This window comes from Pleurodeles waltl, chromosome 3_1 (genome assembly GCF_031143425.1).
Source record: "Pleurodeles waltl isolate 20211129_DDA chromosome 3_1, aPleWal1.hap1.20221129, whole genome shotgun sequence".
Classification (NCBI taxonomy): Eukaryota; Metazoa; Chordata; class Amphibia; order Caudata; family Salamandridae; genus Pleurodeles; species Pleurodeles waltl.
Window position 1 is genome coordinate 1,650,847,551 of NC_090440.1, and position 27,643 is coordinate 1,650,875,193.

General features: G+C 43.8%; 1 protein-coding gene across 1 annotated transcript in view; it reads right to left on the bottom strand.

Moving 5' to 3' along the window:
• Positions 1–27,643, bottom strand: part of LOC138283610 (dynein axonemal heavy chain 11-like) — a 2,790,563-nt gene that overhangs the window by 1,460,384 nt on the left and 1,302,536 nt on the right. Inside the window, exon 40 of the mRNA XM_069221547.1 lies at positions 10,353–10,491. Coding sequence (XP_069077648.1) covers positions 10,353–10,491 — 139 coding nt within the window. The remainder of the gene's footprint in view (positions 1–10,352; positions 10,492–27,643) is intronic.

Below are 27,643 nucleotides of genomic sequence, written 5' to 3' on the forward strand. Positions count from 1 at the left end.
CAAACATAAGAAAGAAAGGGACATGATGTGAATACCTACATACAACACTCATAATGATGCTGATAATAACACCTTCTCAGAATGCCACTGATAACAAAAAGCAAAATATTTCTTATAAAATTTTAACAATTGCAAAGTGGTGAAAGAAATAATGAAATAAATAGGATAAAGCAGAGCATGCTAAGTCGGTAAAAGGTTACTAGGTAAAAAGGGCAACAGGCCTGCAAGCCAATGCTAAGCTGTCTCCTGTAACCAGTGGGGAACTAAAATGAATTCACTGCACAGGTAAAAAGTTAAAGCATAGGGGTCTTTTGCCCAGGATTAACCTGGCCAATAGTGGAAACAATGCAGAATCTTAACCCCGGCTTTATAGCAGATCTCCCAGATGCTTTAAGCTAGGAACATGACCTTGCTCCAAAACTGGGAGGCAAAAGAGTGAGCAATTAAGCTTACACGTATGATTTAATAATCTTATCAATGACCCAGACTGGGCTTAAACATCAATTGCGTAGACTTAATCAATATAACAACAAAACATATCCTGTTTTAAATATGAAGAAACAAAGATCATGTGAATTAGATGTAACAAACCTTGCTATTTGTGGAAGATAAATACCTCAAATCAAGAAAAAATCAAAAGGTACCCTTATATATCAGAACAAACTGGAACACACAATGTGCTAGCTTTAAGCACAGATACAGGGAAAACATTTTTGCAATTGAAAGGTTTTCTAATAGATTTGGAGGGTGAGCCATCTGTCTTCACTTGATGTCCATGCATTTAAAGTTGATCGTTTTCTACTTTATGAACTGCTAACTCTCTTTATTAAACTGATTGCAGAACTTGATGCGATATTCAAGCAATCTATTCACTTAGTTCTAAACTTTTCAACAAAACTGAAGAATACTTTAAATTTATGAAAACAATGGGATTCCACCTGATGTAAAAAAGGGATGAAGCAACACATGACTTCAGACATTGATGATCCTAACTGCTAATAACAAATAACCTCTCTGTTATACAGAGGTTGGAGTCTGCCCTAAGCCCATCACTGGATTCAGGATATGTATCTCCCCTTAATTCTGCCATAGCTGAAATGAGAGATCTTGCTAACAATAGCAATCTTGTTAACAATAACTCACCTGCTATGAAAAAGAGAATGATGGTGGTAAGTTGGTAGCTTATAAACTTGAAACATTAGAAGGAAGCGACTAAGAGACTTGGAATACCTCATAAGTGCCAGAGAGATAGCATTTTGCTTTAGAGTTTACTATTCTACTTTAATGGCAATATAGTCAGGGACTCAACTATCTTCCTGACAGCTATCTAATTGCTTTGCAGATCTCATATCTTAACATTTTGCCTGACCATGATAGGCCCCTACTAGATAGCCCAGTCAATTCTTCAAGGTATTTTCCACTATGATGGGTAGAAAACACCTTGGATTGATGAGTTAATGGCAACGTTGCTACAAGAAAAAAAGAAGGTCCTTGCACCTCACCTGCTGTGGCTGGTGATCTTTGAAAGTGGTGGGACATAAAACCTGAAAGGAATTTACCATATTGTTTTCAAAATTTGCAGTCTGAGTTCCTCATATGTAAAAAAATACCTTTATTGTGCCAGTGCCAGCATTTTGTTATGGGCACTGCCTTATGTTAGCAACAATGTACAATATATTATACCAGTATCATCATTTTGTCATTGATGCTGTCCATATGTAATTGGTGGCCCATGTGTCAAAAATGACATCCAGTATTTCAGAGCCAGATGTTTATCATGGTTTGATTCCCCCATCTGCCCCTTTAGCCTTAGTATGCCATGGCTGCCCTCTCAGAAAAAAAAAGAATTACTTCCAGTGTGCCTGCACTAGCATTTTGCCATAGATGCCCTCTCATATTGGGTATTACTTCCAGTATTACAGGGTCTGCAGTTTTCCTTGAGTGCCAAAAGCATTTCCTCTACTATGCAAGTGTGACCATTTTTCTACAGTGGCCATTATGCTAATAAGTACTTCTAATATATCAGGGCCTGCATTTTTAAGGAAGGAAGGTGCCCTTACTTATGCCAATAAATATTGCCATGTACCAGAGGCAGCACGTTAACTAGGGTGCCGCCATAAGTCAAGAATTATATTGAGTATGCCATGGCTAACGGCAGACTCATAATCATAAACCATGCAAACAAACACACTCTTGCTCTCCCATTCTCACTATCACTCATATTCACTCCCTCATACATTCACTAGATTCCCCTCATTCACTCTAACTCACATTAACAAATTCTTGCTCATACTAATTATTACTCACATGCATACATACTCATACTCACTGGTTCTCAAACTCACAAACACTCTTACACACACTCACCCTCTTACACTCACTGACTCTGGGCCCTTGTGCAACTTCACCTGCTGCACCGTTGATAGTTACACCCTACTCACTTCCAGTCAATTGCACAATCTCCAATCACTCACTCCTAATACAATCACACTTCTTCACCTACTCCATTGCACGCACTTTCAATTATTTATACACGCTCTCAAACTCAGATTCTCACTCACTTTCACATTTATTCACACTCTCAAACATGGGCACACACACAATTTCACTCACTCTCATTCACTCTCAATCACTACCAAGCATACTCACAAACACATAAACACATGCACAGAGAAACCAATTTTTTTTTCTCCTGCTTCCTTTGCAAGCAGCTCAAAGGCTCCAGAACAGCAGCAAAGCAGGAATCTGGTGCAGGACATTGGAACAAGCAAGCCATGATTCCCAAAGAGGAGCCACCAGAGCAGCAAGGCCAGGTTTGAAAAGAGGAAGACCCCCCACAATCCCTCTGACAGTTTCTTGTAAATACTGGTAGTACAGCCCTCTTAGAAACTGAGAAAAGTTTTAGGCATCCTGCCTCTGCTTCTCTAGATTCTCGTTGGCCTCAAGAATATACTGATGTTCTCTCTGACAGCCATATATAGAAGACATATTGGGGGTCATTCTGACCCTGGCGGTAAATACCGCCAGGGCCGGGGTCGGCGGTAGCACCGCCAACAGGCTGGCGGTGCTCCGCCGGGCATTCTGACCGCGGCGGTACAGCCGCGGCCAGAAGCGGAAAGCCGGCGGTGTACCGCCGACTTTCCGCTGCCCATGGGAATCCGCCATGGCGGCGCAGCTTGCTGCGCCGCCATGGGGATTCTGGCACCCCATACCGCCATCCAGTTCCTGGCGGTTCACCCGCCAGGAACAGGATGGCGGTATGGGGTGTCGTGGGGCCCCTGGGGGCCCCTGCAGTGCCCATGCCAATGGCATGGGCACTGCAGGGGCACTGCCCGTAAGAGGGCCCCACAAAGAATTTCAGTGTCTGCTTTGCAGACACTGAAATTCGCGACGGGTGCAACTGCACCCGTCGCACCTTCCCACTCCGCCGGCTCCATTCTGAACCGGCTTCCTCGTGGGAAGGGTGTTTCCCGCTGGGCTGGCGGGCGGCCTTTTGGCAGTCGCCCGCCAGCCCAGTGGGAAACCCAGAATGACCGCCGCGGTCTTTTGACCGCGGTACGGTCTTCTGGCGGTTCCCGCTTGGCGGGGGGCTCCCGCCGCCCCCCAAGCTTAGAATCAGGGCCATTGTGTCGCTGAGGCATGTGCAGTGTGTCTCTTGAATAAAAAAGGATTGTGTCTGTGTGAGCATAGTAGAACTACATCCTTCACATGCACCATCCAGACATCCACTTAAAAAGTGTTGTATTTTTAAACAAAACTCTGTAGATTAACCAGGTTCCAGGCCCAGCTCTCCTGATGCTGCTTCATCCCTCTTGCTCCTGTCTTGTTGCTTTTCCCCCTTTTTTTGTGTGCCTTCTCCTTGCTTTTCCCGGTTTTGAGTGACTTCTCCTTGTTTGCCCTCATTTTCACTGGTTCCTCCTTGTTTTTTGCCCCATTTTGTTAGTGCGCCTTCTCCTTGCGTTTCCCACATTTTTGCTGCTTTCTCCTTGCTTTTTCAGTCATTTTCTGTGCACCTTCTCCTTGCTTTCCCCTAGTTTTCACTGCTTTCTCTTTTATTTCCTCCCCATTTGTTGTGTTCCTTTTTATATTATCTTAGTGTATAGGGATTTATAGAGCACATGGTTACCCGGAAGATTCCCCACTCTGTGAAAATAAGCACAGACAATCCTGTTGGCATGAATTTCAACAATTTGGCCAAAGACAGGTTTTAAGAAGTCTCCTAAAAATAATTTCATTTGATTCCATACTCAGTGCACTCAAGAAGGTATTCCAAAGTTTAGGGTATATACAAGAGAATTATCTTCCTCCTCACCTGGCACTCTGAATCCGAGGGACCTTCAGCACACCAGCGAAGGAGGACCTTAGCGTCCTATTGGGAGTGTACTGAGTAAGGAGATCCCTTATCAGTTTTGGCCCCTTCTGGCTGGCTGTAAGTGATGCACAGCACCTTAAATGTTACTCTTTCCTCCACCGGGCGCTAGTGCAGCAAAGCCAGAGCCATTTTCATTGAGGCCTGCTTAGGTAACTTAAAACTGATCCTTCCCACAGCATTTTGGACCACCTGAAGTCTCTTTAGAACTGGTTTAGGTGAGCCTATATACAAAGAATTTCCATAGTCTGGGCATGACAAAGTTAATACCTGGACCACGATTCGTTTAGATGTAACAGGTAGGAGTTCCAGTATTTTGTGCAGAGTTCTTAGGAAAGCAAAACATGTAAATGCCAGTTTTTTGACCTGTGTTTCCATTGACAGGAAACTATCCAACCATATTCCTACACTTTTTATGGGATTTGAAGGCTCAGGAGGGGTCCTCATACTCTTAGGCCAATCTAATGCAGTTGCAGGACTGCAAAGAGAAGCATTATTCCCCACCATGAGTGTTAGACCTGACAGCCTTAGGGTGGTCACCCCTAACGTTTTGCCTGCCTCCCTCCACTTTTTGGACACTGTTTTTGCTGGTTTTTAGACTCTACACACTTTACCACTGCTAACCAGTGCTAAAGTGCATATGCTCTCTCCCTTTAAACATAGTAACATTGGATCATACCCAAATGGACTATTTAATTTACTTATAAGTCCCTAGTAGTGTGCACTATATGTGCCCAGGGCCTGTAGATTACATGCTACTAGTGGGCCTGCAGCACTGGTTGTGCCACCCACTTAAGTAGCCCCTTAATCTGGTCTCAGGCCTGCCATTGCAAGGCCTGTGTGCGCAGCTTCTCTGCCGATTCGACTTGGCATTTAAAAGTACTTGCCAAGCCTAAAACTCCCCTTTTTCTACAGAAAAGACACCCCTAAGGTATGCTCTAGGTAACCCATAGGGCAGGGTGTTGTGTAGGCAAAAGGCGGGACATGTACCTATGTAGTTTACATGCCCTGGTAGTGTAAAACTCCCAAATTCGTTTTTACACTGCTGTGAGGGATGCTCCATTTATAGGCTAACATTGGGGCTGTCCTCATATATTGTTTGAGTGGTACCTGCTGATCTGAAAGGAGTAGGAAGGTCAAATTTAGTATGGCCAGAATGGTGACATAAAATCCTGCTGACTGGTGAAGTTGGATTTAATGTTACTATTTAGAAATGTCACTTTTAGAAAGTGAGCATTTCTCTGCACTTAAATCTTTCTGTGCCTTACAATCCACGTCTGGCTGGGTTTAGTTGACAACTCCTTGTGCATTCACTCAGACACACCCAAAACACAGGATACTGAGCCTCACTTGCATACATCTGCATTTTAAATGGGTCTTTCTGGGCTGGGAGGGTGGAGGGCCTGCTCTTACACAAAGGACTGCCACACCCCCTACTGGGACCCTGGCAGACAGGATTGAACTGAAAGGGGACCTGGTGCACTTCTAAGCCACTCTTTGAAGTCTCCCCCACTTCAAAGGCACATTTGGGTAAATAAACAGGGCCTCTGCCCGTTCCAACTCAGACACTTCCTGGAGGAGAAACTTGTAACCAGAACCTGCACCCTGGCAAGAAGAACTGCCTGGCTGCCCAAAGGACTCACCTGACTGCTTTCTGTGAAGGACTGCTGCCTTGCTGTTGCCCTGCTGCCTTGCTGCTCCCTGGCTGTGGTGAAGAAGTGCTCTCCAAGGGCTTGGATAGAGCTTGCCTCCTGTTCCCTGAAGTCTCAGGACCAAAAAGACTTCTCTCTTGCAACTGGACTCCATGTGCGGTGAAAGTTCGACGCACAGCTTGCTAAAACTAACGCACAGCCTGCCTCGCAGTGAGAAATTCACTGCACGCCAAACGGGAAAGATGCATCACGACTTCGCAAGGAGAAGATCGACGCGGTGCCTGCGTTGTAACCGGAACATTGACACATGGCCCACCTGATCGACGCACAGCCGACCCAGGACAAGGCAGCCCGACTTCCAGAGGAGAAATCAACGCATCACCTGGCGTGTGGAAGAAACTTCCACGCAACGCCCACCGGAACAACGCAGCACTTGTGACTTCACTCCACAAGCCCAGGATTCCACGCACAGACCCCAGGGCATCTGAAAACCCTGCAACCTGAAGAGAATCCATGACCGAGCACCGGAAATCGACGCACAGCTGTCCCGGCGTGGAAACTAAATGACGCATCACCGTGTGCGGCCTGAGAAATTGACGCACACCCCCTTTGTTTCCACGATTCTCCTCCTCTACGGCCCTTTGCGGAGATTTTTCACGCGAACCAGGTACTTTGTGCTTAAAAGAGACTTTGGGGATGATTCTAACCCTGACGGGCGACGGAGGCCGCCCGCCAGAGTTCCCCCGTCCAGAACACCGCTCCGCGGTCATTAGACCGCTGCGGTGATTCTGGCTTTTGCACTGGGCTGGCGGGCGGCCGCCAAAAGGCCGCCCACCAGCCCAGTGCAAAAGAGCCTTCCCACGAGGACGCCGGCTCAGAATTGAGCCGGCGGAGTGGGAAGGTGCGACGGGTGCAGTGGCACCCGTCGCGTATTTCAGTGTCTGCAAAGCAGACACTGAAATACAAAGTGGGGCCCCCAGGGGCCCCACGACAACCCATACCGCCATCCTGTTCCTGGCGGGAGAACCGCCAGGAAGAGGATGGCGGTATGGGCTGTCAGAATCCCCATGGCGGCGCAGCGAGCTGCGCCGCCATGGAGGATTCTAAAGGGCAGCGGAAAACCGGCGGGAGACCGCCGGTTTTCCGCATCTGACCGCGGCCAAACCGCCGCGGTCAGAATGCCCTGCGGGGCACCGCCAGCCTGTTGGCGGTGCTCCCGCCAACCCTGGCCCGCCGGGGTCAGAATGACCCCCTTTGTTTGCTTTAAAAGACTTAAGACACTTTATATCACTTTTCAGTGATATCTCTTCATTTACTTATTGCATCTTTGATCGTTTTGACCTGCAAATATCCAGATAAATATTACATATTTTTCTAAACACTGTGTGGTGTCGTTTTGTGGTGCTATATTGTGTTAGTGTGTGATTTATTTATTGCACAAATACTTTACACATTGCCTTCTAAGTTAAGCCTTACTGCTCAGTGCCAAGCTACCAGAGGGTGGGCACAGGATAATTTGGATTGTGTGAGACTTACCCTGACTAGAGTGAGGGTCCTTGCTTGGACAGGGGGTAACTTGACTGCCAACCAAAGACCCCACTTCTAACAATGAGCAACTCCATTTTGCCTCCATTTAATTTCAGGTAGCAGTTTGCCATCCATTGGGCATCTTTTCTCCAGGCAAGGTCCCAACCGATGCTGGGTACCATAGCTGGGGGATAGGGAGACCAACAGCTGTGGTATGTTATTTATTATGTTATTTCATTTTATAAATCGTATAAAACAGCTACTCAGCAAAGGGTTTCCTGGCGATATATCATTGGCATAAGAGAAGATGGATACTTTAATTCCTTAACCATAGCAGCTAGTGGCTGCAAATAGATGTTAAAAAGCATAAGACTTAAAGCGGACCCCTGCGGCACCCTATATTTAAGGGGGAATACTTCAGAGAAGCATGGGGGATCCCAGATCTTAAAAGATTTGTCTTTGAGAAAAGAGAACAGCCATTTTAAGGACTTCTTTTTCACCCCATATCACTCAACCAATGTCCTAGAATGCCGTGGTTGACAGTATCAAATGCTGCACTGAGGTCTAGGAGGATAATTGTAACCAAACCACCTTTGCAAGGATTTGTTTGACCTCTGTGACTAACAGCATGGCCGATTCCATGCTATGCTTTGGCTGAAAGCCATTTTGGGTCGGACTGAGTAGCAAATTTGTCTTTAGATGATTAGCGAGATACTTGTTAATATGCTTCTCAAGAACTTTACCTGAAAATGGCAGCAAGGCAATAGGCTTATAATTTGCAGGTAGGGCGGGATTAAGACTTGCTTTATTCAACAGTGGCCTAACTACTGAATGCTTCCATTCCCGGGGGAATAAGCCTGAGGTGATGGAGAGATTTAAAAGATCCAAGGTAACAGGTAAGATTTCCTGTCTTCCTTCCCTGATGATATGCGGAGGGGCCACATCTAAGGGGAACCTGATTTTATTGTCCCCAAAGAAGCCAAGAGATCATCTTCCATGATGAGACGGAAACTATCAAAAGTGCCTAACTCTCCTACCAAGAGTGCCTCTCATAAAGTTGTAGACAGTACCTCTCTTCCCTTTAGAAATTCCGTATAGATTCCAGCCACTTTATTCTTAAAGTAGGCTGCAAGTTCATTACAGTGTTCTTCTGTGGGAGTAGCTTATCCTTCCCTCATTTTCACTGCTTTCTCCAGGCTTCGTTCTTCTGTTTTTGTTGCATTTTCCTTGCTTTTGTTTTCATTTTGTTTTCAGTGCTTTCTCCTTGCTTTTCCCCCATTTTCTGTGTGCCTTCTTTCTCTGCCGCTGTTTTTGAGTGCCTTCTCTTTGCTTTTCCCTGCTTCTCAATGCTTTCTCCTTACTTTTCCCCTTTTTTGTGTGCCCGCTCCTTGTTTTTACCTCATTTTCACTGCTTTCTCTTTGCTTTTTCCTATTTTTTGAGTGCCTTCTCATTGATTTTCCTCATTTTCACTGCTTTCTCCTTGCTTTTCCCCATTTTTGTGTGTCTTCTTCTTGCTGTTCCCTCATTTTCACTGCTTTCTCCTTGCTTTCCCTTCCATTTTTGTGTGCCTCTCCTTGCTTTTACCTTGTTCTCACTCCTCTCTCCTTGCTTTTCCCCTATTTTTGTGTGTCTTCTTCTTGCTCTCCCCTGTTCTCACTGTTTTCTTCCTTCTTTCTCCTCTCTTTTTTATTTGCCTTCTCCTTGCTTTTCTCTCATTTTTACTGCTTTCTCCTTGCTTTTGCCCTGTTTCTCGAATGCCTTCTCTTTGCTTGTCCCTCATTTTCACTGGTTTCTCCTTGCATTTCCCCCTTTTTTTTAGTGTGCCTTTTCCTTGCTTTACCCCCATTTTCACTGCTTTCTCCCTGGTTTTTCTTATTTTTTCTGTGTACTTTCTCCTTGCTTTTCCCTAGTTTTTGCTGCTTTCTCCTTGCTTTTCCTCGAATGTTTTTGTGTGCCTTCTCCTTGCTTCTTCCTCGTCTTTACTGCTTTCTCCTTGTTTTGTCCCCTGTTTTTGTGTGCCTTCTCCTTGCTTTTTCCTCATTTTCACTGCTTTCTCCAGGATCTCCAAGATCCTGTATACTGTGATTAGCTGTAGCTTACAAATCCTGATTGATTGATGTCACTCATCCCCTTCATTCCCCTCCTCCTCCTCTTGCTGTCATCAGCAGCCTGGAGACAAGGCCAAGAGGGCTGACCTGCGCACTGCAGTGCTCATGAAAACACTAAAGTCATGCTTTCATGAACCCTGATAAAATAAAATAATATGTGGTAGTTTTGGGAGAGGCAGAAGTTAGAATGTAGGGCCTTGAAGGAGGGAGGTGTGAAGAGCCATTTACAATCTAGACATCCCCCTTATTATGCAGAGGCATTTTTCTTTTGGCAGAATAGGTTTTATAGTTGTATAAAGTGGTGCGAGGCAAGATGATAATTATATGTTGAGAGGATTTGGTCCCAACAACCCAGGGCAGTAACCTTTTGTCAGACATTTTGTTTGGCAAAGAGACTTTATTGGAACTGTAAAATGTTGTACAGTGGGCCATGAAACAGTACCCTGAAGCTACTGAATGAGGTGTTCTGTAAGAAAAAAACATATACAGTCATTGTAGTACTGTAACTTAGTGAACACTTTCCTGGAGTACCTTCTTGCTGACATTATTTACACTACTATACACTATTTTACGTCAATATTATTTTCAAACAATTATTTTATAATACAGCTACAAACACTTTTACATTTCTACCAAACTGTCATTGAACTGGGAAATTTTTACAAAAATCCACATTTAAATGTTCTTTTGCTTACCTGTTTTGAAAGCAATTCGCGACATAATGTGTAGAGACTAATGAATTTTCTTGCAAGTAACCTGGCATCTACAAATCCTTCTGCCACCAGCATTATTTCACATATGAGCTCAAAGTCAGGAATCACCATTGCACATGGCCTGTCAAAAAATAATCACACACTTTACATACAATATTGATATATCTACAGCATGCTTAGTTAGGAGCATATTTCTGTTCTAACTTTTGATCCCTATGTATGGTTTAAATGCCTCCTCTTATTTATTATATACATAATAATTGACAGGACATTTTAACACGTGTTAAGTTCTTTCATAACACTCAGTTGTAAAACCTATTTTAAATGCCAAAGTGTTGCTAGAGCGTGCATGGAAGCGGTTGTCAATCTTCTCTTCTTCTGGATCTTTTCAGATTTCTGGGGGATAAAGGAGTTAGTATCAAATCCACATTTACAGTACAATGAAGCCCATTTGGCTACACAAAGAGGACCAGGAATCAATACTGAATTTTAATACATTTACTTCAAATTAATAATTACTCCTATATGTGAACATATCAAAACCAGATTATAAAGGTACAGAACCAGAATCAACAAACCAAAGCACTGAAACAAGTTGAATTTATTCAATATAAGGCATATAAGAATTACAGTCACAGCAGTGCAAAAACTTAGAAATAAGAACTGACATTCTATAAAGGAATGTAGTTTCCTTCCATTCAGCAAGAAAAGTAGGGACATATGGCTAGGCTGTAGGCTAGATTGGACTAAATTTAAGAATCTCTGCACCAAGTAAGGTAGGTGTTAGTATTGCAAAGACTTCAGTAGAAGTCCTCAGAGAATAAAGAATCCAGTATTAGCATGAAGCTGTGCACTGTGGGGACAAGGGGTCTAAGAGGTCGGCACCTCTTGAAGTTCAAAAGAATTCTGCCATTACTCTAACAGTGTGAACAGTAAATTAATGGGGAAAGTTCCAGGAGCATCCATATCTTCTGAACATGTCACCAGAAGACTAAGCATTTCTCCTTCTCATGGAGCACACTAGGAACATGGAGTGATTCTCCCATCCCAAGGAACACTAACGTGCAGATCAACCATTATTTCCTTCTTGGCAGATAGACAATGAATAGGAGGCACACCAACTCATCCTGTCCATGCCAAGGTCTTCTTGCTCGGCCTTTCTATCTTTAACACACAATGCTCCTTTCACTACCTAAACAATCAAGAATGTGCACCCTACAAAGAAGAATCATGTGAAATGAAAAGAATATATTTCACACGTTAAATGTAGGCCTGCTCATGCTATATTAGATAAATGCAGACATGAACAATAAATCATAAACATATGATCATGGCTCATTTTGAGAATTGCAATACTTCAGAATACAAGTGTAAATGTGAATGAGAACTACATTTCTCACATTTGAGATAAAAAATAGAACTCACACATAAATATGAAAACCCTAATTTCTATGGTGTATGCACTTTTGATAATTTAGTTTGATGCTTCCCTTTACATTAATAAGGTTAAGGCACACCTTATATATGATATACATTACATTGTAGAGTTACTTCTGTAATGTGTAGAGGTACGGCCAAATCTGTGCTGTTCAAGGTCCCTGTTTAATTATAAATCAAGTCATCACAAAGAAAGACAAATCTCTTATCAGCTACACCAATCAAAACTTCATGGTTTCAAAATGTTTTGTCTTATCTCTTCCAAATGTTTAATTTCATCATAATATTTACACTGACTCTTCTCCAATTCAATGTCTTCTCTCTTTCTCCTCACTCCCTTTCTTGCTTTTACTCTCCTACACCTTAAACCAAAAATATCACACACAAGGCAATTATCACAAGTGATCTTAAGACAGAACCTACTGTTCCACTTTCCAAATTTCCAAATCATCTACTAAATGCAGCAGACCCATTCCCAATAGCTTCCCAAGCACCTTTTGCTTCCAACTCCTTCAAATCTTCCTTCAACCCTGAAATTGTCTTCATATAAACTTTAAAATCCTTACTTTTACCAGGTATGTAGGTACATCATTTTTTAACCTTAATCCTCCAGCAGACTCCGCCCTCCTTGGCAAGCAGAATATCTAACGCAAGACAATTCTGCAAATCATAGACCTTATGGCATCCCAGTATCTACAACCAACAAGGATTCTTCTGTACTAGTGGACAGTTCATCAACTGTAGTAGAGAGTTTCCTAATCTTCAAATCATTCAAAGTCATACCTACAGATGGAATCATTGCACCAAAGATGTCTCCAACTACCTATCCAGCACTAACACCTTGGTTAGACCTAGAACTAATTTCTCATACAGGATCATCAAAGTGCTCCACGTTATATATAGAAAGACTACAGGTTAATAACATACGTCATACCATCCCTTGGGCAATTTAAAACAAGCATGTGCCCCCCAAATAAAATAAACTCCAGGTATAACTTGATCTTATCCATCCAAGAACAACCTCTAATTTCCCCTAACCTCAAATGTATGTTCACATTCGTGCCTTGCCACAAGCACAGTGACAACTGTGGATTTCTCTGTAATTATGCACAAGTTCCCCTTATGTTTCAAATTTAACATCAAAGCACTTAGGTTTTCTTCAACATGATGCTTAATTTCCACCTTAGCCCACCTATTCTGGCTCTTAAGATCTTTATCTGCTTTTCACATAGCCCCTAAATCTCTCCTTCTGTCTTCCACTAAGTTCAAAAATTGTCAACATCTGTTAGAATGCAAGTTATATTGTTTCTATGTACATGGACTGTATCTAATGTCCCAGTGGGTTTAAAGAATCTCGCAATTATCCCTATTTCCTTAGAGGCGGGACAATGACTCAGATGCTCCAGTGTAGGAATCTCTGAAAGAACTAAATCATAATTTGATAAATAATATTGCAAATGTCCTGTTCCATGAAAAATAAGCTTAGTAAAGACCACATGAAACTTCATATGTCAAGGCAATATGATGATAGGTGATGCCTTCTGCAGCTGATGCGGGTAATTGTGTACACACAAAGCAATCTTGGGTATCTATAGTGTCAATGTATTCATAGAGCAATTTAAAAAAAGGTTTTGAAGAAAAATCTCCTCTGGATGGATCTCTGTGTAACCGCTTTTCAGTAAGAGAATAACATTGACTACTATCTACAGGAGATGAAGATGTGGGGTCAGCTTTGGATTTGTCTTCTATATGTCTATAACCCTACCAATAAAATCACTAATATTACAACTACAACTGTAAATATGCCTACAAGTATATTTCTATGTCTATTTCTGTTATCGACTTCCATGATTTCTCTGCAACCATACAATTAGTTGGAATATAGCAGCAGCAGAATTTTCTGTTGGGTTCCACCTGTGCAAACAGCAAAACAGTGTCCAATAAATGTGCTGTTTTTTTTATTTACAGATCTTTGTGAGACGTCCTCAGTCATACTCCATGTTCTTCTAAATGACAATCCTATCCTCATTCACCTACACAACAACAAATCGAGCCATTCAATTCAGTGCCAGTATATCATCAATACACAGTCAAGCCACAAAGTTCAGTTCAAGGAGGCACAATTATAGCTGCACAGTTATTCTCAATGTCTAAAAACTCACCCCGTCTGGCATCAGCAGCAAAGTATGTCCACTCAGGTGAGAAGTACCTGCAACAGCGTACCCTTACTCTTTTTGATCTTCTCAATGCAGTTATCTTCACTGTCACTCAGGCCAGAATACTCAGTATCCTCTAGAATAGTTTGAGGCATACGTCCTGAATAGTTTGAGGCATACGCCCTTCAGGCAGGCTCAGTATTTCTCTCTGCTTCCTTATTGGACAGCACTCTCCAGCTCACACTCGCATTCTCACAGCACTAGTTCCATCATCAAGGTCTCAATCTGACTCATCCACCAACACAGTACAAGTCTGTCTTGTTTCAGGTTCAAGTGTTCACTCATTCAGACCCCCCTGAAACCGAACATGTGCTGTTTCAGGTTCTATTTGGTCTGACAGCTTGTCTTACCTGCTACCCTATCTCTCTGTCATCACTGGTACTTCTGAAACAGGTGCTGTCACATCATTAAGGTGCTCTCACTCAAGTCTGAGAGTATGGGAGGCATGAATCCAGTTGGGGAGACCTCCACACTTAACAACTGTAGTCATCACCAGGATAACTTGGAAAGGCCCACCCCAGCATGATTCCAAGCAGGACTTCCTCACATGGTTTTTGACCAGCACCCTGTCGCCTGGTCTGAGGTTGTGGCACTGCTCCTGATGCGATGTGGCTGTGGCAGCCAGTCCTTTGCAGTAGTCAAGAATCATATAATCTGTAATGTTCACAAGTGCATTAACAGGCACTGCTGGCAGTTCATTGCTCTGCCCATGATTATCTCATGGGGGGACAATTCAGTCCTCCGATCAGGAATGCTGTAGAGACTCATCAACACACGGGCCAAAGCATCAGGCCTTTTCAAAGATGTCAAAGCACACACTTTAGCTAGCCTGAATTTCAGAGTTCCGTACACCTGCTCCACAATGCCTGATGCCTCAGGACGATAGCTGCAATCTTTGCTCCACCTGCAATGCGGTACAAAACAACTTCAAGACTTCGTTGTTAAAGTGGGTACCCCAATTTGATCCCAGAGAAGTCGGGAAAAAGAACCTTGGGATGAGTTCCAATAACAACAATGTAGCTACTGTGAGACTGGTTGGGTAAGCTTCAGCCCAACACAAGAAGATGCTTACTTCTACAAGGACATATCTCAGCCTTTTGCACACAGGCAACTTGAAAAAAGTCCAATTGCATTCTGTGGAAAGGACCACCTTACCTCCCTATGTGGCTTAATGTTACTGCGGTTCTTTTTCCTATATTCATCTTTTGACACACAACACACCTGTGATACAATGCTTCAGCCATCAGTCTACACTTAGGGTTAAACCAAGTCTGCCAAAACAAACGAACCATGGCATCCCTCCCTATATGGAGGACCATAAAAATGCATAGCCATAGGAGGTAACAGACTATTTGGCACCACAGGTCTTCCATCCACTGAAACCCAAACGTCATGATCCCTTTTGACACATCCTGCTCTGATCCAACCTTGTTGTTCTGCACTTCTTCCTGCATTCTCTTAACTTCTTCCCAAGTTTTCTCCCTTGAAAGTACAAGCTCTATGAGCACAACATTTGGCAACCTTGTCTGCATATCTGTTGCCCACTGTCCATGGTCATATCCGTTGTGGTGTGCAGGACACTTCAAAACAGGAATCTGCGTAGGCAATTGTAAGGCTTCAAGCATGTTATGGATGTACTCACCATTCATGATGGAAGATCCAGAGGAGGTCACGAAACCTCGCTATGACCATAACTTCCCATAGTCATGGGCCACACCAAAACCGCACTATCAGTGAAAATCGTCACTCTTTGCTGCTCAGAAACACAGCATTCTCTAGTAAGAGCTACTAGTTCAGCCACTTGTGCAGAATGAATTCCACGTAGCGAGGAAGCTTCAGCTACACCTGAGACTTTTCAGACTGTGTAGCCAGCTCTCAAATGTCCTCCATGGTCTCTCAAACAAGACCCATCAACAAACAATATGTAATCAGACTCAGGCAGTGGCTCATCTTGGATGTCTGGTCTTGGCTTGGTGCACAGTTCAGTGACATCTAGACAGTCATGCACAACAACACACTCTTCTACCTCAGCTTCAGGAAGGGGTAGCAGTGTAGCAGGTTTCAGACACTTGACCGTCACATTCTCAGTGGCCAAGATCACTTGTTCATAATATGCTAACCTGCTACTTGTCAAATGTTGGGTGCGAGTACGGGTCAACAACAGTTCAACTTGAATGGACTTCAAACAGTGAGGGGATGATTCGTCACAATATTCTTACACTTCTCAAAGCTGATACCTGTCACCACCACAGATTTAAGACATTCAGGCAGCGCTACTGCTGGGTCTAGTGTAGCAGAAAAATAGACCACAGGCCTCCTCGTGTTACCACACAATTGTGTAAGCACTGAGAAAGTGCAGCCCTCCCTCTCACTGCAAAAAAAGAGCAAAATACTTGTTGTAATCAGGCATCCTAGTGCCAGGGCATGAGGGAGACCTTCTCTTAGCTCTAGGAAGGCAATCAAGCAATCATTATCCCAAGGTACCAGATCAGACACATCCTTGTGTGTCAGTCTCTGTAAAGGCTTGGCCACTAGGGAAAAGTTGGGTATTCACTGCCAACAGTAGCCCACCATTCCCAAAAATATCCTGGCTTCTCTCAGTGTATTTGGCTGATTAATTTTCAGAATTGCAGAAATCTTCTCTTGTTACATCTTCCTCACTCCTTTTTCAACGTGATGTCCAAGGTATTCATGAGAGCAATGTGGTCTTGCTTACAGGCTTCCTGTGTATTTGATGCCACCTATAGGTCATCAATATATTGGACTAGGACTGAGTTGCAGTGCATGAACAGGGACTCCAGATTATTTTTGAGAATCTGGTTGAAAACCAATGTACTTTCGGTATAGCCACGTGAGACTCTGCACCTTGCCAAAACATGGTTCTGCAACAAGAAGGTAAAAAGGAGCTGGTTCTCCTCATGCAATGGTGTGGGGAAGAACGCTTAGTGCAAATCAATATTGATGAACCACTCAGCCTCACATGGAAGCTGGAACAACATGCCAACTGGATTCAGTGCCACAGGACAACATGGAACAACAAGGATGTTCACTTTTCTCAGATACTGCACAATGAGGTACTTACCACTAGGTATTTGTAAGTCCACAGTGGGTGAGTTACATGGACATCCCATTATTTCCTTTAGAATACTTTGTTGTATTGTGGATTATATTACTGGAGTAATCCCTGCATTTGTTTCAGTGATCAAATTGTACTGTGGAGTTCTTGAGTACTCAACGTTGGGTTTCACTTTAATATGGACAGGCTCAACACACTTGATAAAAACCTTTGTCTTTTCCTGAAATGTCCCAGACTTCAGGCTTTACTGTATCTCTGAGATCTGGTGGTAGCTCATCAATTGTCATCATAGGGAACAGTGTGACTGAAAGACCATCTCTTGCCATTTCAAAGGCAGTGTCCTCATCATGGGTCTGCAGTTCATTACCTCTTGGAGTACAGGAGATGGTGCAATTCAGTTTGCACAAAAGGTCTCTTCCCAGGAAACTCACTGCGCTTGAATCACGTACCACAAACCGGTGACCCTCTTCAAAGGACCTGATTTTAACACGCATTTCTTCTGTTAATGGGTTTGTCATTTGTTTGTTGACAGCTTCTGTAACTTGGATTCTTTTCCCCGAGAGGTGTAGGTTTGGAACCTCCACTGTTCTCACAGTAGAGTGGGTAGCACCAGTATCGCCCAAAAAGGATACAGGATGGCCATTCACCTCACCATCCATGAATCAAAAGTACCATGATTTTGGGGTACATTTTTGTTCAGGTTTGAAATCTGATTCAAAATCAATTAGGGACTACTTGCATTCTGCTGTGGCCCTAGGGCTTGGGGAACCTGCATGGCTGGAGTTTGGGGCACAATGAAATTCTGTGTTCTCTGTCTCTGCATGTTCTGTGAATGCACAGGATTAATGTTCTGTGGTCCTGAATTTTGAGGATTCATATGACATTCCTGCTTCCAGTGTCCCAATTAATTATAATAATGGCAAGGATTTGTCTTTTTCAAAGTTGTGACATCAATTCCAGTACTTGGATCACTTGGCACACCACATCCTTTGTCCTGTTGCGGGAACCCATTCCCACCTTGCATCATCAGAGCTCCCTGCTGATACACTCCTTGCATAGTACCAGCATTATACACAAACAGTTGGCTCTGAGTTCCTCTCTGTGCTGCTTTCACCTGTGCCATCATCAATTTCTCTTTCAAGCACTTCTGCGTCATTTCTACTTCATCACTGCAGTATTTTGCATACCTAAAAACCTCATCGACTGACTGATACTGCCAACAATTCAAGCGCTGCTGAATTATCAAGTTAACCTCAGGTCTCAATCCCATCACAAATCTAGACACAAAATTGTCTAGGTCTTTAGGTTCCAGGATCTCCAATCCACTATGTTACACACCTGCAACAATCTCTCATAAAAAGCATGCACCAACCTTTCGGGCTCTCATGTCATCCATTCAATCTTAAGCCAATCCATATCTCTAGCAGGTATTTTCCCTTTCAAAAAGGTCATCACCAGTTGATAACTTTTCATCGCCAAAGGCAAAGGGGCTTTTGTTATTAGATTTCTCTCAGGCTCTTTCTCTGGCCATTCTATAGCCACTTTACACTCTTCCCACAAGTCACTCTGTGCCACAGTGTCAAGGAACATGTTTAAATCCACCCACAAAACCTGCAAAATCTTCACAACTTTCTTAACCTGCTTCCCCATTCAATGGGTTTCTCTGTCAATTTGGGAAAATAATTGGCAAATGGCGCAAGATAACTCCTACTCCAAAGCACATGACCATAACTTCCACCAGGCACTTCTCTGAATAGGAAAGCTGAAGTACCTTCTCCATTCCTTAAGGACTGAGCCACCCCTCCGTTTGGTTTCTTTTGTTCTTTCTTTTTCTTCCATCTACTTTACCATTTATTGAACTCACTCCACTTTCTAATGCTCTTGATTAGTTCCCTAATTTGCATTTTCACTCCTGCTGTTCTCCTACTACAAATGTCATCCTCATCAAAACATGTGTGATAGCTTTTCTGCAGTGACTTAGGTCAACTTAGGTCTACTTCATAAGTTTGAGCCAATTCAGACAGCTTATCGTGAGCTTGTCCTGCACATTTTGTAATGTCTTTGCACGTGATTATGAGTTTGTTTTCTTGATAGATGTCTAAGCCGGAAGTATCAAGATGCACAGATATCATCTCATCTAATTCTAACTTGAACCTGACCACATCCATCATATTTTCTCTCATTGGAGTCTGAACTATTTCTTGGCCTGATTCTGAACTTTCACCATCTCTTGGGAATCTGTTGAAGAATCTGATCAAATCATCTATGGCTTGAGAATTACTTCCATTTTACAAAATAAGGGTACTGGGTACAACTTTTTCTCCAGAATTATTACTAATAACACCCAGAAGTGAACTCCAATAAGCCAAATTAATATTTTGATTTACAGCTGGCCTGAGAGAGGAAACATTAGGTGTTTTTATATGCATTGGTATTAAAGGAGTTCCTCCTGTAGGAACTGCCAAAGCATGTGTTGCAGCTCCCAAAGACTCAGGTTTGTACAATGGGACTGCAGGACCAATAGTGACGGGAACATTAAATGCATCTGTGGTATTCTGAACTACAGGGTTAGAAGGGTCTTAACTCCTGAATTCCCTCCCACTGGTGCTGGACTCACATTTACTCCAGTATTTACTAGTGCAGAAGGCACTGCTAAATCTCCATTTGGAACTGCACCGCTCATTCCTCCATATTGAGTTTCATTGTATTGTATGTAGATGTGCTGTAAACGTATCTAAAATGTCATCACTGGAGTCACTGCTACTATCTTTGTCTACATTTTTCATATCCTTCACCTTCTCCCCTTTCAATGTCTTTGACTTTTCTTTCTTCTTGCCCATCTCTTTGTTCGTTAATGCTGGGTACAATCTGGCTTCCTTTATCATGTCAGATTCCCACCTTTTCTGTTCTGCATCCAATCTAGCATCTGTGCAAGTGTGCATTACCTTTTGGGTCTTTGCCTGAAATGTCTGTCTCTGCTTGGCTTGAGCTGCATGTTCCCACGCATTAGGCACTTCATACAGTATGGGTCTAAGTCTTAGTTTCGCCTCATACAGTACTTTCCTCGAATTCTCAATAATTCTCAAATTGAATGTGCCATAACATGAAAATCTCAAAGCGCCTTCTTTTCTGTGATCTTATGCCACTGACTGAGCCAAATACATGATTGAAGGCTGAAATTTATGGCAATGTAATGACCTGCCGCATCTTGGGGTGGCACCTCTTTCCCTACCCAAACATGTATTTGCACATCTCCTCTCAATAAATCTTGCAAAGCTCTAAAACATTTCATTTTTCAACAATATTTTCCAACAATTACAATTTGAAATCAATTCTGGATTAAATCTAGTGCTTCAGCCACAGTTCCTGTTTAACAGTAACAGCCAAGGGCAGCACAGCACTCTTTGACGTAGGTGACCAATACTAGTGTGGCTCACACCAATTGACCAATACCAGCATGCCACACTGTGATGTCAACCTCACTCTTTTCAACGGCTCACCCTCCTTTAGAATTTTCACAAACACAATCTTCTTAATGCTAAAAATGCACAACAAATTGCAAAGCAAATTCAACAAACTACTTTGACTGCTCCACTAAAGAAATTAAAGTAATCAGAAATTAAATTAATCAATCACACAAGAAACAGTTAGGAATGACAATTTCTGACCCACTCTGACTTACTCTTTAAATCGACCTGCAGGGAATCACCAAATTGGTGTAGTGTTTTCCTGTGCGCTAGGAATCTGCAACACCGCACCTCTCTTTCACACAAAGATAAATGTCCCTGTCTTAATTGTGCCATTAACAATGCCTCACAACAAGCACCACCAAACTTAGAAGGCAATTACAATATAGTGTCTGATACACGTTTTAATACTATCCTGAGATTGTAGTCCATGTTGCACCCGATAACAACTTCAACTTCTCTGCATCAAGCACCACACACACACAATAACGTAAACGTTAGTGCATCAAATCACACAATCTCTGCAACACCGAAGCTAGACATAAGCAACAACAACACACAACCCTCTTGTTAGTCACTCCTCCGCTGCTACAAATCTCTCCCAAACAACTGGAACTCCATCAATCTTCCGACTCCAACCGTGGGCTTTAGGGTTTGGACTGGGTTTAGGAAAACTAAAATTTGGAGTACTCTGACTCTCTGTTCCAGCAACAAAACCATCCGACAATGCTACCATCTTGCTATAGCTTGTATGAAAGTGCTGGTCAATCTTCTTCTGTGTCTTTTCAGAGTACTGGTGGACAAAGGAGCTAGTATCAATTCCACATTTACAGGTCTGTGAAGCCCATTTGGCTACACTGAAAGGACCAGGAATCCATAATGAACTTGAGTAAATTTATTTCAAGTTCGTATTTACTCCAATATATGAGCATATCAAAACCAGATTATAAAGGTACAGAGTCAGAATCAGCAACCTGAAGTGCTGAAACAAGTTTAACCCCTTCGCTGCCAGGCCTTTTCCCCCTCCTGTGCCAGGCCTTTTTTTGCCTATTTGGGGCAGTTCGCGCTTAGGCCCTCATAACTTTTTGTCCACATAAGCTAACCAAGCCAAATTTGCGTCCTTTTTTTCCAACATCCTAGGGATTCTAGAGGTACCCAGACTTTGTGGGTTCCCTTGAAGGAGGCCAAGAAATTGGCCAAAATACAGTGAAAATTTCGTTTTTTTCAAAAAAATTGGAAAAAGTGGCTGCAGAAGAAGGCTTGTGGATTTCCCCCTGAAAATGGCATCAACAAAGGGTTTGCAGTGCTAAACTCAGCAGCTTCCTAGCTTTCAGGAACAGGCAGACTTGAATCAGAAAACCCAATTTTTCAACACAATTTTGGCATTTTACTGGGGCATACCCCATTTTTGCAATTTTTTGTGCTTTCAGCCTCCTTCCAGTCAGTGACAGGAATGGGCATGAAACCAATGCTGGATCCCAGAAACCTAACCATTTCTGAAAAGTAGACAAAATTCTGAATTCAGCAAGGGGTCATTTGTGTAGATCCTACAAGGGTTTCGTACAGAAAATAACAGCTGAAAAAGAAAAATATTGAAATTGAGGTGAAAAAAACATCAATTTTTCTCTACGTTTTACTCTGTAACTTTTCCCTGCAATGTCAGATTATGGAAAGCAATATACTGTTACGTCTGCTGGACTCCTCTGGTTGCGGGGATATATAGGGCTTGTAGGTTCATCAAGAACCCGAGGAACCCAGAGCCAATAAATGAGCTGCACCCTGCAGTGCATTTTCATTCTATACCGAGTATACAGCAATTCATTTGCTGAAATATAAAGAGAAAAAAAATGCTATCAAGAAAACCTTTGCATTTCCAAAAAGGGCACAAGATAAGGTGCTGAGGAGCAGTGGTTATTGGCACATCTCTGAATTCCGGGGTGACCATACAAGCATGTGAATTATAGGGAATTTCTCAAATAAATGTCTTTTTTACACACTCTCCTATATTTGGAAGGAAAAAATGTAGAGAAAGACAAAGGGCAATAGCACTTGTTTTGCTAATCTATGTTCCCCCAAGTCTCCCGATAAAAATGATACCTCACTTGTGTGGGTAGGCCTAGCGCCCGCGACAGGAAACACCCCAAAGCGCAACGTGGACACATCCAAAATTTTGGGAGAAAACAAAGGTGTTTTTTGCGAAGTGCCTACCTGTAGATTTTGGCCTCTACCTCAGCCGGCACCTAGGGAAACCTACCAAACCTGTGCATTTCTGAAAACTAGAGACCTAGGGGAATCCAAGGAGGGGTGACTTGCGGGGCTCGGACCAGGTTCTGTTACCCAGAATCCTTTGCAAACCTCAAAATTTGGCTAAAAAAACACATGTTCCTCACATTTCTGTGGCAGAAAGTTCTGGAATCTGAGAGGAGCTACAAATTTCCTTCCACCCAGCGTTCCCCCAAATCTCCCGATAAAAATGATACCTCACTTGCGTGGGTAGGCCTAGCGCCGGCGACAGGAAACACCCCAAAGCGCAACGTGGACACATCCTAAATTTTGGAAAAAAACAGAGGTGTTTTTTGTGAAGTGCCTACCTGTAGATTTTGGCCTCTAGCTCAGCCGGCACCTAGGGAAACCTACCAAACCTGTGCATTTCTGAAAACTAGACACCTAGGGGAATCCAAGGAGGGGTGACTTGCGGGGCTCGGACCAGGTTCTGTTACCCAGAATCCTTTGCAAACCTCAAAATTTGGCTAAAAAAACACATGTTCCTCTCATTTCTGTGGCAGAAAGTTCTGGAATCTGAGAGGAGCTACAAATTTCCTTCCACCCAGTGTTCCCCCAAGTCTCCCGATAAAAATGATACCTCACTTGCGTGGGTAGGCCTAGCGCCGGCGACAGGAAACACCCCAAAGCGCAACGTGGACACATCCTAAATTTTGGAAAAAAACAGAGGTGTTTTTTGCGAAGTGCCTACCTGTAGATTTTGGCCTCTAGCTCAGCCGGCACCTAGGGAAACCTGCCAAACCTATGCATTTCTGAAAACTAGAGACCTAGGGGAATCCAAGGAGGGGTGACTTGCGGGGCTCGGACCAGGTTCTGTTACCCAGAATCCTTTGCAAACCTCAAAATTTGGCTAAAAAAACACATGTTCCTCACATTTCTGTGGCAGAAAGTTCTGGAATCTGAGAGGAGCTACAAATTTCCTTCCACCCAGCGTTCCCCCAAGTCTCCCGATAAAAATGATACCTCACTTGCGTGGGTAGGCCTAGCGCCGGCGACAGGAAACACCCCAAAGCGCAACGTGGACACATCCTAAATTTTGGAAAAAAACAGAGGTGTTTTTTGCGAAGTGCCTACCTGTAGATTTTGGCCTCTAGCTCAGCCGGCACCTAGGGAAACCTACCAAACCTGTGCATTTCTGAAAACTAGAGACCTAGGGGAATCCAAGGAGGGGTGACTTGCGGGGCTCGGACCAGGTTCTGTTACCCAGAATCCTTTGCAAACCTCAAAATTTGGCTAAAAAAACACATGTTCCTCACATTTCTGTGGCAGAAAGTTCTGGAATCTGAGAGGAGCTACAAATTTCCTTCCACCCAGCGTTCCCCCAAGTCTCCCAATAAAAATGATACCTCACTTGCGTGGGTAGGCCTAGCGCCGGCGACAGGAAACACCCCAAAGCGCAACGTGGACACATACTACATTTTGGAAAAAAACAGAGGTGTTTTTTGCGAAGTGCCTACCTGTAGATTTTGGCCTCTAGCTCAGCCGGCACCTAGGGAAACCTACCAAACCTGTGCATTTCTGAAAACTAGAGACCTAGGGGAATCCAAGGAGGGGTGACTTGCGGGGCTCGGACCAGGTTCTGTTACCCAGAATCCTTTGCAAACCTCAAAATTTGGCTAAAAAAACACATGTTCCTCACATTTCTGTGGCAGAAAGTTCTGGAATCTGAGAGGAGCTACAAATTTCCTTCCACCCAGCGTTCCCCCAAGTCTCCCAATAAAAATGATACCTCACTTGCGTGGGTAGGCCTAGCGCCGGCGACAGGAAACACCCCAAAGCGCAACGTGGACACATACTAAATTTTGGAAAAAAACAGAGGTGTTTTTTGCGAAGTGCCTACCTGTAGATTTTGGCCTCTAGCTCAGCAGGCACCTAGGGAAACCTACACAACCTGTGCATTTCTGAAAACTAGAGACCTAGGGGAATCCAAGGAGGGGTGACTTGCGGGGCTCGGACCAGGTTCTGTTACCCAGAATCCTTTGCAAACCTCAAACTTTGGCTAAAAAAACACATGTTCCTCACATTTCTGTGGCAGAAAGTTCTGGAATCTGAGAGGAGCTACAAATTTCCTTCCACCCAGCGTTCCCCCAAGTCTCCCGATAAAAATGATACCTCACTTGCGTGGGTAGGCCTAGCGCCGGCGACAGGAAACGCCCCAAAGCGCAACGTGGACACATCCTAAATTTTTGAAAAAAACAGAGGTGTTTTTTGCGAAGTGCCTACCTGTAGATTTTGGCCTCTAGCTCAGCCGGCACCTAGGGAAACCTACCAAACCTGTGCATTTCTGAAAACTAGAGACCTAGGGGAATCCAAGGAGGGGTGACTTGCGGGGCTCGGACCAGGTTCTGTTACCCAGAATCCTTTGCAAACCTCAAAATTTGGCTAAAAAAACACATGTTCCTCACATTTCTGTGGCAGAAAGTTCTGGAATCTGAGAGGAGCTACAAATTTCCTTCCACCCAGCGTTCCCCCAAGTCTCCCGATAAAAATGATACCTCACTTGCGTGGGTAGGCCTAGCGCCGGCGACAGGAAACACCCCAAAGCGCAACGTGGACACATCCTAAATTTTGGAAAAAAACAGAGGTGTTTTTTGCGAAGTGCCTACCTGTAGATTTTGGCCTCTAGCTCAGCCGGCACATAGGGAAACCTACCAAACCTGTGCATTTCTGAAAACTAGAGACCTAGGGGAATCCAAGGAGGGGTGACTTGCGGGGCTCGGACCAGGTTCTGTTACCCAGAATCCTTTGCAAACCTCAAAATTTGGCTAAAAAAACACATGTCCCTCACATTTCTGTGGCAGAAAGTTCTGGAATCTGAGAGGAGCTACAAATTTCCTTCCACCCAGCGTTCCCCCAAGTCTCCCGATACAAATGATACCTCACTTGCGTGGGTAGGCCTAGCGCCGGCGACAGGAAACACCCCAAAGCGCAACGTGGACACATCCTAAATTTTTGAAAAAAACAGAGGTGTTTTTTGCGAAGTGCCTACCTGTAGATTTTGGCCTCTAGCTCAGCCAGCACCTATGGAAACCTACCAAACCTGTGCATGTCTGAAAACTAGAGACCTAGGGGAATCCAAGGAGGGGTGACTTGCGGGGCTCGGACCAGGTTCTGTTACCCAGAATCCTTTGCAAACCTCAAACTTTGGCTAAAAAAACACATGTTCCTCACATTTCTGTGGCTGAAAGTTCTGGAATCTGAGAGGAGCTACAAATTTCCTTCCACCCAGCGTTCCCCCAAGTCTCCCGATAAAAATGATACCTCACTTGCGTGGGTAGGCCTAGCGCCGGCGACAGGAAACACCCCAAAGCGCAACGTGGACACATCCTAAATTTTGGAAAAAAACAGAGGTGTTTTTTGCGAAGTGCCTACCTGTAGATTTTGGCCTCTAGCTCAGCCGGCACATAGGGAAACCTACCAAACCTGTGCATTTCTGAAAACTAGAGACCTAGGGGAATCCAAGGAGGGGTGACTTGCGGGGCTCGGACCAGGTTCTGTTACCCAGAATCCTTTGCAAACCTCAAAATTTGGCTAAAAAAACACATGTTCCTCACATTTCTGTGGCAGAAAGTTCTGGAATCTGAAAGGAGCTACAAATTTCCTTCTACCCAGCGTTCCCCCAAGTCTCCCGATAAAAATGATACCTCACTTGCGTGGGTAGGCTTAGCGCCGGCGACAGGAAACACCCCAAAGCGCACTGTGGACACATCCTAAATTTTGGAAAAAAACAGAGGTGTTTTTTGCGAAGTGCCTACCTGTAGATTTTGGCCTCTAGCTCAGCCGGCACCTAGGGAAACCTACCAAACCTGTGCATTTCTGAAAACTAGAGACCTAGGGGAATCCAAGGAGGGGTGACTTGCGGGGCTCGGACCAGGTTCTGTTACCCAGAATCCTTTGCAAACCTCAAAATTTGGCTAAAAAAACACATGTTCCTCACATTTCTGTGGCAGAAAGTTCTGGAATCTGAGAGGAGCTACAAATTTCCTTCCACCCAGCGTTCCCCCAAGTCTCCCGATAAAAATGATACCTCACTTGCGTGGGTAGGCCTAGCGCCGGCGACAGGAAACACCCCAAAGCTCAACGTGGACACATCCTAAATTTTGGAAAAAAACAGAGGTGTTTTTTGCGAAGTGCCTACCTGTAGATTTTGGCCTCTAGCTCAGCCGGCACATAGGGAAACCTACCAAACCTGTGCATTTCTGAAAACTAGAGACCTAGGGGAATCCAAGGAGGGGTGACTTGCGGGGCTCGGACCAGGTTCTGTTACCCAGAATCCTTTGCAAACCTCAAAATTTGGCTAAAAAAACACATGTTCCTCACATTTCTGTGGCAGAAAGTTCTGGAATCTGAAAGGAGCTACAAATTTCCTTCTACCCAGCGTTCCCCCAAGTCTCCCGATAAAAATGATACCTCACTTGCGTGGGTAGGCCTAGCGCCGGCGACAGGAAACACCCCAAAGCGCACTGTGGACACATCCTAAATTTTGGAAAAAAACAGAGGTGTTTTTTGCGAAGTGCCTACCTGTAGATTTTGGCCTCTAGCTCAGCCGGCACCTAGGGAAACCTACCAAACCTGTGCATTTCTGAAAACTAGAGACCTAGGGGAATCCAAGGAGGGGTGACTTGCGGGGCTCGGACCAGGTTCTGTTACCCAGAATCCTTTGCAAACCTCAAAATTTGGCTAAAAAAACACATGTTCCTCACATTTCTGTGGCAGAAAGTTCTGGAATCTGAGAGGAGCTACAAATTTCCTTCCACCCAGCGTTCCCCCAAGTCTCCCGATAAAAATGATACC